This window comes from Alosa alosa, chromosome 11 (genome assembly GCF_017589495.1).
Source record: "Alosa alosa isolate M-15738 ecotype Scorff River chromosome 11, AALO_Geno_1.1, whole genome shotgun sequence".
Taxonomy (NCBI): domain Eukaryota; kingdom Metazoa; phylum Chordata; class Actinopteri; order Clupeiformes; family Clupeidae; genus Alosa; species Alosa alosa.
This window is the reverse complement of record NC_063199.1, coordinates 25,896,403-25,911,822: the sequence shown is the minus strand read 5'-3', so window position 1 is coordinate 25,911,822 and position 15,420 is coordinate 25,896,403. Positions and strand designations below refer to the sequence as shown.

At 46.6% G+C, this 15,420-nt stretch overlaps 2 protein-coding genes across 4 annotated transcripts in view; both read left to right on the top strand.

Annotated features, from left to right (window-relative positions):
* dennd11 (DENN domain containing 11) overlaps positions 1-10,458 on the top strand; it is a 28,211-nt gene extending 17,753 nt beyond the window's left edge. Inside the window, exon 10 of one of the 2 annotated variants that reach the window (XR_007195041.1) lies at positions 10,436-10,458. The gene's annotated coding sequence lies outside the window, so the exon portion shown is untranslated. The remainder of the gene's footprint in view (positions 1-10,435) is intronic. The other variant, XR_007195040.1, reaches the window with a different exon arrangement.
* nup205 (nucleoporin 205) overlaps positions 1-15,420 on the top strand; it is a 36,161-nt gene that overhangs the window by 271 nt on the left and 20,470 nt on the right. For both annotated transcript variants that reach the window (XM_048256890.1, XM_048256889.1), the window contains exons 2-27: positions 695-837; positions 2,539-2,710; positions 2,885-3,029; positions 3,298-3,457; positions 3,624-3,852; positions 4,012-4,176; positions 4,407-4,582; positions 5,295-5,411; positions 5,950-6,087; positions 6,606-6,756; positions 7,036-7,232; positions 10,035-10,217; positions 10,385-10,435; positions 10,590-10,799; positions 10,936-11,173; positions 11,480-11,669; positions 12,064-12,184; positions 12,462-12,543; positions 12,954-13,118; positions 13,318-13,442; positions 13,631-13,745; positions 13,916-14,065; positions 14,298-14,372; positions 14,664-14,821; positions 15,088-15,168; positions 15,406-15,420. The exon at positions 15,406-15,420 is cut by the window's right edge and continues 177 nt beyond it. In XM_048256890.1, coding sequence (XP_048112847.1) covers positions 695-837; positions 2,539-2,710; positions 2,885-3,029; positions 3,298-3,457; positions 3,624-3,852; positions 4,012-4,176; positions 4,407-4,582; positions 5,295-5,411; positions 5,950-6,087; positions 6,606-6,756; positions 7,036-7,232; positions 10,035-10,217; positions 10,385-10,435; positions 10,590-10,799; positions 10,936-11,173; positions 11,480-11,669; positions 12,064-12,184; positions 12,462-12,543; positions 12,954-13,118; positions 13,318-13,442; positions 13,631-13,745; positions 13,916-14,065; positions 14,298-14,372; positions 14,664-14,821; positions 15,088-15,168; positions 15,406-15,420 — 3,752 coding nt within the window. The remainder of the gene's footprint in view (positions 1-694; positions 838-2,538; positions 2,711-2,884; positions 3,030-3,297; positions 3,458-3,623; positions 3,853-4,011; positions 4,177-4,406; positions 4,583-5,294; positions 5,412-5,949; positions 6,088-6,605; positions 6,757-7,035; positions 7,233-10,034; positions 10,218-10,384; positions 10,436-10,589; positions 10,800-10,935; positions 11,174-11,479; positions 11,670-12,063; positions 12,185-12,461; positions 12,544-12,953; positions 13,119-13,317; positions 13,443-13,630; positions 13,746-13,915; positions 14,066-14,297; positions 14,373-14,663; positions 14,822-15,087; positions 15,169-15,405) is intronic.

Sequence of the window (15,420 nt, the reverse complement as noted above, 5' to 3'; positions counted from 1 at the left end):
GCGTTTATTTGTTTTCTTTTCCATGTTTGTGGAATCTCGCTCTCACATGGCGCGAGGTCCAAATTCAGGCTTTAGGTGTAGAGCCACCACATAGGAACAAACTTCACGTTAGACGGGTAGTTAACTGTTAGCTAGGACAGTATGGGGCACTTAGATCAAACGTTAATCACGAGAAATTACCTGTCAGGTATTTTGAGATGTAGCATTAAAACTGCTGCTTTGGCGTTTTATTCCCCTATGTTAATTTTTCTTAAGAATGTATCGCCTAAGGTTAGCCATCTGACTGCTTGGCTGATCAGGAAGAGTAGCAAAACAAATGCAAATGAAACGTGGTGACTGAATCGAATGTGAAAGTGTTTACCGATGAGTCTATTCTCTATATGTTATCAAGTCGTTATCACAATTATTGTATTGTTATATGTTTGACCCTGGTCCCTGTCCAACTGATTAAACGAAATGTCACTTAAGTTGCCATAACGCTACTGAGAGCAACTGCTCTGTATGCATATGTCTTGAATTATATTATTGTTACATGTCTGGAGTGACACAACTTGCACAGCGCAGCACGACGCATCAGGCAATGTCCAGATGATCTTTTATCAAAGTTTATCCATAAGTTGTCAGACTTTAGCTGCCAGTGTCACCAGTGCTGAGAGGCTGCAGGTGATGATGATGGTTTTTCTGCCCATGGCAGGCGCCAGTCTGTGGGGGCCTCTGAAGGAACTATGGGAGACGGTGGAGGGGGCAGTGTGGAGGAAGCAGACAGAGAGTGTCCATCTTCTGGACCTACAGCTCAAGAAACACAAGCCACACTTTCTGAAACTGTTCCAGAACCCGGTGAGTGATGTTGACACAGACACACACACACACACTCACACACTAGCCAAAAATAATGCATTAATACAAATATTTCCACGCAGAATTGGTGTATATCTTGTTATTAGCTTTACTGCTTGCTTGAGTAGCCCGATATTGTTTATTTAATACCCATTTATTAATTTCCCGCTCTAAAAAAGTAAAAGATTCTTGAACGCTACGCGGCTGCTCTGAAATCATTGGTCGGTATATTGTTCAATTCATTACATAGTAAGTGAGTGGGAACCCTGACACAATCATCAGCTCCTGAGGCTGTTCCAGAATCCCTTGAGTGATGACACACACACACCAACACACACACTAGAGTGCGGTTCGGGCCGCAAATTTCTGTCCGAACTCGGCCCGCGTCCGAACCCGACCTGAGCCCGACGCAGATGATGCCTTAGTTATCCCCATGCTAGTGATTAAACGTTCACGTTTGTGGATAGCCTGTCTTTAGCCCATTAAACGGAACAAACAACAAATGGAATTCTTAATTGTCTACAGAATCAGATGAGTGTGCACGCACACAGCGCACATTAAGTATAAGTATAAGTATATATACTCTTTTGAGTATATATAGGAGGGGAAATTTGGTCTCTGCATTTATCCCAATCCGTGAATTAGTGAAACACACACAGCACACAGTGTACACAGTGTTCTCTCTTGAAGCACACACTAATCCCGGCGCAGTGAGCTGCCTGCATCAACAGCGGCGCTCGGGGAGCAGTGAGGGGTTAGGTGCCTTGCTCAAGGGCACTTCAGCCGTGCCTACTGGTCGGGGTTTGAACCTGCAACCCTCTGGTTACAGGTCCGAAGTGCTAACCAGTAGGACACGGCTGCCCATTAACACAAGAGGCCCAAGCAAGCATAGCCTATTGAAATAGAATTCTAGTCTTACCGTTGACGAAAAGTCTGGAAATTAACTGTAACTGTCTTTAAAACTACAGTGCCTCTGTCACTGATCTATATGCAGCATCGACATTAATTGGGGCAACCTCGAGGAAGTCCTCATCCAGTTGAATAAGACGACGTTATAGCCTACCGGTAGCCTATGTCTTTACCACAGAATGCAATGCAAATAGGACTGCCTTCACATAGTAGGCCTAGACATAATTTGCTTAGTTTTCTTTGGTCTTAAAATCTCCTGATAGGCTAACAACTCCCAAGACGTGCTGCCTGAAATGCACATGGTTGTCACGGCTACATAAACAAATCTTGCACACAGGAAGAAAGCTGTTAGGTCTTTTTTACATTTTACTTTATTCTCATAAAACAAACGTTTGCATCATGTAAAGCAGACCTGTTGGTTACCCAACATAATAAGCTATTTTAAATGTAAAGCTTCCAATGCATATCGCCCCCATGTGTCCAAACCCGAACCGAACCGACTATAATTTCTAAATATTTGTCTGAACCCGACCCGTCGGGTCCCGTCGGGCTCAGGTCGGGTAGCCACACTCTAACACACACACACACACTAGCTGAAGCTGTTACGGTCATGCTCTCCACATTGCTTTGGGCGCATGCAAGAGAGGGGTGTGTCTTCTGTGGTTGTAACAAATAGTCCCTCTCTGTCCCAGTATACTTCTCCTGGGTTCTCTCTTACATTGCTATGTGTTTCTTTGGCTGCCTCCTCTCCTCTGTGCACTGACCTGTGTTCCTGTCTGCCCCTCCCACCAGCCCAAGAGTTCGGAGCAGAGGGAGAAGGTGCGGAAGGCCAGCACCGAGGGCATCGCCATCCAGGGCCAGCAGGGGGCCCGCCTGCTGCCCGAGCAGCTCCTCTCCGAGGCCTTCATCCTCAGCGACCTGTTTGACCTTGGAGAGCTGGCTGCTCTTGAGCTGTTATTGGCAGGTATTGGCCCACACACACACAGAAACTCACACAAAGACACATAGTCATTTGACCAGGTCTCAGAGCTGCTGACACTCTTTCTCTGTTTTAATCTCTCTCTCTCTCTCTCTCTCTCTCTCTCTCTCTCTCTCTCTCTCTCTCTCTCTCTCTCTCTCTCTCTCTCTCTCTCTCTAGGAGAGCACCAGCAGCCTCATTTCCCTGGTTTGACCCGTGGCTTGGTGGCGGTGCTTCTCTACTGGGACGGCAAGCGATGTGTAGCCAATTCTCTGCGCACACTCATCCAGTCACGCCATGGCAAGACCTTCACCCTGGACCTCAGGTAAAGACCATAGAGCAACACTGCAACTGTACAGAATGAATCCCTGAATCAGTGTGCACACTGAAAGTGTTCCACTAATAGAACATACATTTATGCGGTACAGGCCATGAGCAAGGGGGTGGGTTTGGGTGCTCAAGCCCCCAATCTTTCTTTTTTTACTGGTGGTGGTGATGATTTTTAAACAGGATGTCTTTGATTCTGTCAAGACTTTTGCAAAACATGCATTTGAAGCCGTTTATTACAAGATGCGTCATGTTTTTGTCCCCAGTGATGAGTTGGTGTCTCTGACGACACGCTTTACTGATGAGCTGATGGCCGAGGGCCTGACCAAGCGCATCCTGACACTCGTGTCTGACATTAGTGTGAACGGGGAGTTTGAGCGCCTGCAGAAAGAGAGGGGCCTTGGCAATGAGAAGCACAGAAAGGAGGTGAGGGACACTCACTAAGTATATGTAGAGATTATATTTATTTGTAACATTTTCCTTTTAAGTTTCTTTGTTTTGGTTGGTAAGCCCATATTTCTAGCCCAATTCTAACTCAGAGAGGTAGTGATGATATTTCGGCTAAAAATGGACGTCTTCATCTCGTTTGCAGGTTGCAGACCTCATCAAAGAGTCCCGGCAGTCCCTGGCAGAGTGTATGTTCGCCTGGACCTGCCAATCACCTCTAAGCAAGGATAACACGCTAGCCCTGATTGGCCACCTGGAGACAGTAACTTCAGAAGCTGACGGCTCATTGGATAGTGTGAACCTGGCTCTGGTCATGGCTCTGCTCTACTGCCTGGATGTTAGCTTTCTCGAGCAGGCAACCGAGGATAGAGACGGTGAGGAATTCTGGACATCACTCTAACACACACACACACACACACACACACACACACACACACACACTCACTCACTCTCCTTAGACAATGTGAATGCATTATCATGATTCTCATGCTTTGCACACTGAGTGTTGATTGTAAATTGTGTGTGTGTTTCAGACCTGTTGCAGGCGCTGCCACTGCTGACTGAGCGGGACTATGTGAGTGCGATACACACGCGTTTGGTGGAGGGCCAGAGCTGGAAGCTTCCAGGCCTCCAGGCTTTGGTGCGGCTGACCTGGGCTCTCTCTCTACGGGCCCTCTCCCAGCTGCCACAGGGATCAGGTGTGTGTTAGAGCATAGGAGTGAGTGAAACTGGTTAGGATGCTCAGACATTTCTTTACTTACTCTGTTATCCAGTTGTTGTTTTCTGTGTTAAATACAAAGTTGTGTGTGTGTGTTACTATCTGCACTGCAGTAAGTGTGTGAGAGCAATAAGAGAGTGTTAATGTCTTGAGTTAAAGTTCCTGAGTTTGAAGTATGTTATGTTATGTTATTTTATGTGTTGCCCTCAGCTCTAGTGGAGTACACCGAAGCAGACGAAGCGTTGGCCGACCAGGCTCTCCTGGGCGGGGTCTTCCTCTTCCTGACAGAGGGCATCTTGGGATGCGAGGGCTTCACCCAGGAGGAGTTCTACACTCGCCGGCTGCACGCGCTCATCACAGACTTCTTGGCACTCATGCCCATGAAGGTAGGGGGGGCTAGGGGGCAGAACAGACATTTATTACTGACTAGTGCAGTGCCCGTTCAAACATGCTATTCCTGTAGCCCAATTACATGCCAGCAGGTAGGCCTGCTTTAAAAATAGGATGATGGGTGAAAAAAAAAACTCCAGGTAAGCATTCAATAATGAATACAGATAATATAATAAATGTGAAGTGAGCAGAATTTAAGCATGGCTTTTACAAATCAAAATGACAATCCTAACAGCAGTTTTGAGTCAAGGCTATATGCTTAGCCTATTGAATAACTTGATCGAGAAAACAAACCATTTTGTGGAATGATGCATCATCATCATCATATGAAATTTGCAACGGTGTGACTCAAAAACAGTCTCTGGTGGCCTATAAGTGACATCACACTCTGTCTGCCACTCGTTGCTTTTTGCTGGTTATGCTTTGCATGTGTGGCATTCTGAGACGTTCTTTAATTCGGGACCATTATCACTCATTTCAATTTAGGACCTTGCAGTTGGAATTGTCGTCTGCTTATTCAAAGTCTAAAGACAGTCCAAAGTAGCCATGGCTGACTAGCTATCATAGATCATCTATCGATAGATAGATAGATGATCTAAGTTACATGTTTGTATATCTTGTCTTGCTATTACCAGTTTTTGGAATCATGTGTGTGTGTGTGTGTGTGTGTGTGTGTGTGTGTGTGTGTGTGTGTGTGTGTTTGAACAGGTGAAACAGTTGCGTAATCGTGCTGATGAAGATGCTCGACTTGTACACATGGCTCTTCAGATGGGCAGTGAGCCACCTGCCTCTCTCCGCAAGGACCTGGAACACCTTATGATACTGGTACACACCTGCACTCTGTATATCTCTCATATACACATACACACACACACACATACCAGGGATGGAAATTAGCACCAGCCACCAACCAAATGCTGGTAAAATATGAGAGTGGCTGGTAGATTTCAGACACAAAGTAATAATTTATTATTGAGTGGCTGGTGAAATTTGACAAAATCTGCTAGTGGCTAGTAGATGTACACATTTTCAAATGTTTATTTCCACCCCTGACACATACACACATCATACCTTCTGTGTTTCTCTCGCTCTCAAATATACACACACACACACACACACACAAAATCACATCTCATGATAGTGGTACACGCATGTATACACATGTGTGGTTTTTCTGCTAGTACTGTTTTGATCAGTTGAGGTGTTGTATGAAGTTGACACTTTGACCTTGAAGTGAACTGCAGCAGTTCAAGTGCAAGTTTTGTGTGTGTGTTTTCCCAGATTGGTAAGTTCTACATTAAAGACCGGCTCAGTCTAGATCTGGCTCTGTGTATGTTTGTGTTGATTTGACTGTGTTTTCCAGATCGGTGAGTTCTACAGTAAAGACCCGTTCAGCCTGGAACTGGCTCTGGAGTTCTGGTGTCCCTCGGAGTCCCTACAGCACACCTCACTCATGGGCTCATACATGAGCATGGCTATACAGAGACCACCTCATAAACAGGTACACACACACACACCTCACTCATGGGCTCATACATGAGCATGGCTATACAGAGACCACCTCATAAACAGGTACACACACACACACATGCACACACCTCACTCATGGGCTCATACATGAGCATGGCTATACAGAGACCACCTCACAAACACACACACACACACACACACACACACACACACCACAGATAGTGTCTTATATGAGAAATCACCTCGGGTATACACATGGGTGCACACATAAACATACACATAAACACACCCCCATCTCCCATGGGGAACTCCTTTATGTGTGCTTGGTGTGGTTATAAATCCAGACACCAATACACAGACAGGTTCTTTCTTACCTGCTAATAAATATGGTATTACCTGAGCAGACATGTCTGTTGCGTTACTTCTAGTTATGATGGGTTGTTTACTGTGTTTGTAAGATTGCCTGTTGTAGAGTTTATGTGTGTGTGTGTGTGTGAGTGTGAGATTGCCTGTTGTATAGTTTATGTGTGTGTTGTGTATGTACTGCAGGTGGTGTTGTCCAAGTTTGTTCGTCAGATGGGAGATATGCTGCCTGCCACTCTCTACATCCCCTACCTGCGTATGCTCAAGGGCTTAGCCAACGGACCACAGTGCTCCCATTACTGTTTCAGCTTGCTCAAGACCAATGGAGCCCCACATGGTAACACACACACACACACACACACACACACACACACACAATCACCCACAATCACCCACTCACACTTTCTTCTTTTATACACATGCACCAACAAGAACCTTACCAGTAGACACAGACACACACACGCGCACGTGCACACACACCTACAATTATTGCTTCCTCTAGCATAATATAGTATTGCTTACAGCTCAGTCTAAGCATTGCTTGTAGCTCTGTAGCACATTTAAAGGGCTCTATAAGTTGCCTAATGTTTTGCCTGTGTATGTTTGTGTTGTGTAGGTGAGAACCTGCAGGGGAGCACGGTGTCGTGGGAGCACTTCTTCCACTCTCTGATGCTGTACCATGAGAACCTGCGGCGGGACGTGCCCAGCGCCCATGCCCCGCAGTACCGCCACACGCCCATCAGGGGCATCACCCAGCGAGAGATGGACGGACTCACGTCCTTCATGCAGCTGCTCACCACCATCATCACATGGGTAAAACACACACTCACACACACCCATCATCACATGGGTAAAACACACACATACCCATAATGACATGGGTAAAACACACACACACATCCATCATGACATGGGTAAAACACACACACACACATACCCATCATCACATAGGTAAAACACACACACACATGGGTAAAAAGCACACACACACACCAATCATCACATGAGTAAAAAACACACACACACATCATCACATGGGTAAAACATACACACACACACTCACCCACCCACCTCCCTTCCTCCCCCCCTCTCTCCCTAAAGTCTAAGCCAGTGTTACTCATTGCGCGGCTCGCGAGCCACATGCGGCTCGTCAAGCTATAATTGGTGGCTCGCATGGTAGCTTTGGCAAGATTTCGCCAAATTTGGTTTTACTCATTTTGAGTAGGCCTAAACTGTTCGCCAAAGGCCATCATCTCTGACCAAAGGTAGGCTCTGATTTAGCCTAGTTAGGCCTACTGTATAACTTAAACGACGTGATCTTGAGTTTCGTTCTGCTTACAGTATTGTCACTTGCACTTGCAACGCCTTTGAATGCAATCCGCTGCCCTGTTTACCGGCAATGCTACAGCGGACTTAAACTGCCACCTCGTGACGATAAGTTGTAATACAGCAGCTTGAATCACGGAAAGCGCGAATGAAGTGGCCACTTCTAAATGGGACCCACTGTATGTGGTTACACAGCCAATACATTTTTTCAAATGTGCTTCATAAACATACAATACTGCACTACAAAACCGCGAACATCTGAATTATACTTCTCCCTTCACCCAAATAATGAAGGTGAAAGGAAGTTATTAAGCCTTAATGGTGCTTCCTAAAGGGGGTATTGTCAAACCTGGCAACACGGCCCGCATGCCATGTGGCATTGTTTACAAACTTAACCGCAGCGCACGTTTGTGGCAGGCTACGTTAGTTCCGCTAGCGTGAAACACAAAATGGACCGGTTTTTAATAAAAAAAAAAAAATTTTTTTTTAAAAAGGGACAGAAACGAGCTCAAAAACCAGACGGATAGACACACAGTGTTGTAGCGAATAGTGGAGTGGATGAGGGAAATGAGTCTGAGGAAGCAGCAAACAAAAATCAGCACGAAGACACCGGGGAGGGGACGAGCAGACAAACGGCAGGTGCAACGTTACCCAGTATTGGCTGTGTTGTTTCTTTTTTTGTAGGATGTCCAATTTATATGTAGAAATGCACATTTGCAAAGGTGACTTAGTATGTTGTCGTAAAAGTGGCACTCCTTTTGATTTTGCACTGCCAATGTGGCTCTTTTGAAAAAAATAGTGAGGATAACTGGTCATTAGAAGCCCTGAACCCTCAGAGAATTAACTGACATCTGATGAGTGAGATTGAGAGGCTGTAAGGGTTCAAAATGCTTTCACAGTCTATCACTCAGTCACTCACTCTAGTACTCACACACATTTTCTCTCTCTCTCTCTCTCTCACTCACACACACACACACACACACACACGCACACACATGCACACCTTTTATCTCCCAGTGGATTGTAGTGTTGTTGCATCAACACCAGACCTGTTTCCAGACCTGTCATTGTATGGGCTTAGGAAAACCTCTGATAACCATTGTCTGTCTGCCCAGTTTGATACTCAATTCAAAAACTGCAGCCAAAATTGTAACAGCAAAAATTGTATTGAGACATGTTACAGAAAATACCACCCTCTTATCTGGGCCTGAGCTTGTTTAAAATGGACTGAGGTAAAGGTCCTGTGGTTACAATTGGTGATGTGGACCAATCAAAGTTTGCCATTCTTTTTGGAAATCATGGACTCATTTGGGCTAAAGAGGAGAGGGCCTATCCAAGTATTCAACCTATCCAACTTGTTATAGACCTCGAAACCCAACATCTATGACGGTGTGGAGGAGCATTAGTACCTACAGCATGGGCATCTTGCACATTTGGCAAAGCACAATCAATTCTGAATAATGTATACCGGTTTTGAGCAGCATATATTGCCATCCAGGTGATGTCTTCCAGGGACGACCTTGAATATTTCAGGAAAACAATGCCAAAATGAATTCTGCACATATTTAAATAGTATTTTTCCATAGAGGAAGAGTCCAGGTGCTAAGATGGCCTGTCTGCAGTCCAGATTTGTCAAATTAGGTGCATAATGGCGGTGGTAGTGTAGTGGCTAAGGAGCTGGGCTAGCGTGCAGTAGCCTGTCTCAGCGTTACATCATGTTGGCGGTGGTAGTGTAGTGGTTAAGGAGCTGGGCTAGCGTGCAGTAGCCTGAAAGTTGTCGGTTCAATTCCCGGCTTCCACCGTTGTGCCCTTGAGCAAGGCACTTAACCCCAAGTCGCTACGGGGACAATGTGATCCCTTGTAATACAGCTGATATATTTAAGTCACTTTGGTCAAGAAGTGTCTGCTAAATGTAATGTAATAATGGAATGAAAAACATGACTAACAATACCCCATACTGTTGAGCAACTGAAATCCTATATCGGGGGGACAACATTTCATTCTTAAAACTGTAGCAAATGGTCTCCTCAGTTCCTAAACATTTACATAATTCCGTTAAATGAAGAGGTGAAGCAGTACAGTGGTAAACATGCTCCTGTCCCAACTTTTTGAAACATGATGCTGGCTTGTACTCGTGTACTTTCCATGAAATAGTCCAAAGTTTCATTTACAACATTACATATGTTGTCTATGTGCTTTTTGCTGCTATATACCCAATATATATACAATATGGGTTTACGAGACTTGTGCAGCTCTTACGGGTGGTTTCTGTGTGTGTGTGTGTTCCAGAGTGAGAACGCGCGCCTGGCGCTGTGTGAGCACCCCCAGTGGACGCCGGTGGTGGTCATGCTGGGCCTGCTGCAGTGCAGCGTGCCGCCGCTCCTCAAGGGTGACGTCCTGCACGCGCTCGCCGCCTTCGCCAAGTCCCCCGAGATCGCCGCCTCGCTCTGGCAGTCCCTCGAGTACACACAGGTAGGCCGAACGTTTCTTTAAGAATCCTGGGAGAACTCGTATGAGTAGTTATGAGTGCAGTTTTATCCTCCCTGGTAATACATGGGAGGTGGCTTCAGAAGTGTGTCGTGCTGTCTGTGGTGGGTTGTGTATCATGTCACTTAAGGAGTGTGTTTTTCTTCTGACAGATCCTGCAGACCGTGAGGGCACCTGGGCAGAGACAAGCAACAGGCATCGAGGTGTGTGTGTGTGTGTGTGTTTTGTGTGTGAGTGTGCGTGCATAGTGAGCAGTGCATTAATATGCAGACATGGTGTGGATGAAGTCTGTGTGTTGCTGTGTTAATTTTTCTTCAATTGGTTCGATTTGCTGCGTGCGTGTGTGTGTGCGCGCAGGTGGAGCTGAATGAGATCGAGTCAGGCTGTGAGGAGTACCCAATGACGCGGGCCTTCTGCCAGCTGATCAGCTCCCTGGTGGAGTGCGCTCTGCCGGTGAACCTGGGCGCAGGCGTGCGGGCGCCGGGCTTCCAGCCGTACCTCAGCTTCCTCCGCGACGCCGTTTTCCTGCGCTTCCCCACCAGAGCCTACCGACGGCCCGCCGAGAAGGTACGCCCATACGCCAAACACTTTAAAGAGCCTTTTCACCAAACACTTTCTCCATCTCTCTCTCTCTCTCTCTCTCACTCTCTCACTCTCTCTCTCTCTCACATCTCTCTCTCTCTCTCTCTCTGTCTCCCTGCAGTGGGAGGTAGCTGATGCCGTGTTGGAGGTCTTCCTTAAGCTCCTGCAGGACTACGAGCCCCAGCCGTCCGACTTCCTGCCCGAGTCTGTGGAGGTGGGCGGGGAGACTGTGGCGTCCCACAAGCCCCCGGGGCACAGCCTGATGTTCCACCTGCTCAACGACTCGCCCACCCTCGCCCTCTGCCTCAGCCTGCTGCAGGAGGGAGTCCGACAGCTGGACACATACGCTCCCTTCCCTGGTGTGTGTGTGTGTGTGTGTGTGTGTGTTTTAAAGGCAGTACCACTTTCTGTATAAATTGATTCTTGTCAGATAGCTGTGAATCTCCCTTTGTCTTGTCAGTGGGTGTAGTTCTCACAAGTGACCACTCTTGATTTCCATAGTGTTTGTGCGTTTGTACACGCACATGCTTTTGAATATAGCAAGACCACATGAGAAATTGGAAACACCTTCTCATCTAATAACCTCTTGTCATCAAATTTCCACCATTTGATATCCTCAATGTGTGTGTGTGTGTGTGTGTGTGTGTGTGTGTGTGGGTGTGCAGGTAAGAAGCATCTGGAGTCGGCGGTGCTGCACTGTCTGTGTCTGCTGGACCTGGCACTGCAGAAGCAGGCCTTGTTCATGGACCTGCTGAGGGAGAGCCAGGCCTCTCTGCTGGTGTCTCCACTGGAGCAGCTGCTGCAGGGAGTCAGCGCACACACACGCAAGGCTGACCACATCACCAACATCGCCAGGTACACACACACACACACACACACACGCAAGGCTGACCACATCACCAACATTGCCAGGTGTACACACACACACACACACACACACACACACACACACCAGGGTTGTGCAAAATTCCTCTTAAAAATGGTCCAAAATTGCTCTTGAATTTCACTTGCATTTCAATTGAGGTAGAAAACAGAAAGCAGCATTGCAATCCGAATTTTGCACAACCCTGAGACACACACACACACACACACAAGGCGTTGTCAGTTACACACACATACACTCTGAAGCCTAAGGTTGACTGCATCGCCAGGTATACACACATACACAAGACTGAAGACTTCACTAATATGATCAGATATAGAACCACTTGACTCTGTTCTGACTTCCGACACTGTTTGTCCCTTTCAGGTACCTGTACCATAGCAGCACCAACCCTGAGGCAGCGTTCCAGAGTGCTAAGATCTTGAGGCGCATCGCCCGATACCCGAACATCCAGATCAGAATGGTGGGAGACTTCACACACGATCAGGTGAGAACATTGGCAGGTACACACACACACACACACTTGTGAGAATGTATCGAAACCTTCATCTCACAGCTATCAAGTGCTTTTTGTGAAGTTACATCAACCAAAAATATATAGGAAGACTACACAGAAATATAAAACAATTGTAGAAAGATTATAGGCTATACACCAACTAGCTGTTGATATTCACATAGTCCCATTTCTGACGTGTTGCGGCCACAACTATTTCTGTCACTCAGTCACACGGTTGGTGGAAATGTGTCTGCTCTGTTTTGACCAGGGTGTGAGTGAGAAGCTGATGGCGGGCTTTGTGGAGTGTCTGGACAACGAGGAGGCCGAAGAAGGGGTCGAGAACATCGGAGGTAAGGCTGTGCGTGTGTGTGTTTGTGTGTGTCCACGCAAACGGCTTTTAAGTTGTCAACCATTTCTGGCAATCAATAGCCACATTTTAGTTACTCTAATATATGTAGTGCTTTAAACTAAAGTTGGATCTGTGTACAAAATGTACAGAACTACACAGACTTTTGACATTTAGTCTAGTTATTGATAATGATATTGTTGACGTTGTGGTTGTGGCGGTGCTAGTGTTTCTGTGACTATTGATAACTGAACTTGTTGTGGTTGTTGTTTGACGTCAATGATATTGCTGACGTTGGTGCTGGTGTTCCTGCCACAGATGTTGATCCGGAAGAGAGTGCTGGTGTTCCTGTGACTGTTAGATAGCTGTGGTTGTTGTTGTTGACGTTGTTGACGTTGATGGTTCCCGCTACAGAAGTTGACCCGGAGAAGAGTGTGGCGCGCGTGCGTCACGAGACCCAGGTGCACATCCTCAACCTGCTCATCACCTCCCTGGAGCTGCCCAGCCCCAACCTGGCCCTCTACCTGCTGGGCTACGAGGTCAAGAAGCCCGTGGCCTCCACCAACCTTCAGGACCCAGGTATACACACACACACACAGACAGACACACACACACACACACACACACACACACACACACACACACTAAACTTAAACCGGCAGATCACCATCACTCTTAACTGAATTGAAGATAAAATGTCTCCTAGTGTTTAGAAATTTCATGTAATCTAGTGTGTGTGTGTGTGTGTGTGTGTGTGTGTGTGTGTGTGTGTGTTTAGGAGTGTTAGGGTGTCCACGCAGCTGTCTGCATGCTATCCTGAGCCTCTTGCAAAGAGGCAGTGAAAGACGATCTGGACCCGAAATAACACAACAGGCTCCACACCTTGCTGAGCTCTGCTACCAGGTATACACACACACACACACACACACACACTCACTATATCTCAAGCAAGAGGTTTATGAATAATTGCATAGTTCCTAATATAAAATTCACTTTCCATTACGCCAGTGTCTGTACGATTGAATCGAGTGCAGTCCAATCGCAGTACAGGTGCTTAGCTGTGTGTGTGTGTGTGTGTGTGTGTGTGTCAGGTGATCTACCAGCTGTGCGCATGCTCAGAGACGTCCGGCCCCACCATGCGCTACCTGAGGACCAGCCAGGACTTCCTGTTCTCACACCTGCAGCACCTGCCCTTCGTTGTATCAGGTGAGTCTTCCCATCATGCACCAGTGTGTTGGTGCCTCGACAACTCTCAGCATGCATGCAGTCTTCAGTCAGTCCTGAGTGAATGAAGCATACATGGAATTTGTTCTCATCTTAGTGTGTGTGTATGTCTGTGTGTGTGTGTGTTTGTGTTTGTTTGTGTACGTATGTAGGTAATGAAATCGCCAGCCTCTCTCAGATGTCATGGCTGATGAAGACGGCTGCTATCGAGCTCAGGCTGACATCACTGAACCGCCAGCGCTCACACACTCAGAGACTACTCAACCTGCTGCTCAACGATCAGCCCCACACACAGCACACAGGTAACACACACACACACACACACACACACACACACAGTCCGCTCAACCTGCTGCTCAACGATCAGCCGCACACAGGTAACAGACATCTATACCCACCGGCTACTGAAGATATCATTAATTTGCTCCTGCGTAGCTACACACATACATAGACAAATGAATACAACAAACTTCTAAAATGTCTTTCCATAGCTAAGCATTTAGCAAATGCTTTAATCCAAATTTTCCTCCATAGCTGACAGTGAGTTTGGCATGGAGGAAGACAGCAGGTCAGTCAGTGGATTCCTGCACTTCGATACAGTTTCGAAAGGTGAGTAAATGGACTCCCGAGTCTTGAGTGGGAATTTTGTGTGAGTAGAGAGTTTCTCCTGGCTAGCCTGAAAGATTTTTTCTTCTTAAGGTATAAAAGATATGATTTATAAACGTATATATAAAAAGATATGATCTATAAACTTATATACAATACAATACAAAGACATAGACATAGACAGAAGTTAAATATACACTGACTTGTTTTGGCCGATGGTGATCTTGACTCCTGTGTGCTTTTTGTTGTATGTAATCATGACCGCCCTCTGGCTCGTTCTGATGACCTCATCAGTGCGCCGTAAGTTGCTAAGTGTGCTGGACGCCATCAACTTCAGCCAGGAGGTGCCAGAGCTGCTGCAGCTGGACTACTTTGAGCGTGCTCAGATCGAACAAGTCATCTCCAACTGTGAGCATGTCAACGAGCAGGGACACACCGTCTGCAACGTCAAGGTGTGTGTGTGTGTGTACATGAAAACGTGCAGGACATGACATAATGTTTTATCTCGTTCCGTGTAAACCATGACTGTGCCTGTGTTCAGCATTTTATAGATTTTATGTTTGTGCCCAAGGGGTTGCTGACTTCTGCCAATATATGAACATTCACACTGAATTGAAACTGAACGTTGTCAGTAGAGATCAGTACTTCTTGTGAAGATGTGGTTATGCGATTGAGCTCTGGTAGTCTGTAACTGTTTGTCCTCTGTGGTCTTCTGTAGCTGCTTCACAGGGTTCTGGTTGCCGAGGTGAACGCCCTGCAGGGGATGGCTGCTATTGGCCAGAGACCCCTCCTCATGGAGGTGAGTTTGGGACGGCATGTTGGCTAATTTAGCACTGCTAGCTTTGAATGGGAAGGTGTTTGTTATAGATAGATATATACTTTATTGATCCCCAAGGGGTAATTCGAGAGACACGGGGGGTCAGACGCCAGTGGTGACACACCTGGACATGTTCAAACCGAGTCAACAGGGCGGAGGGCCATATGGCCATGTTATGTAGTCTATTGTCTAACTATTTGTGTGTGTGGGTGTGTGTAGGAGGTGAACTCCATC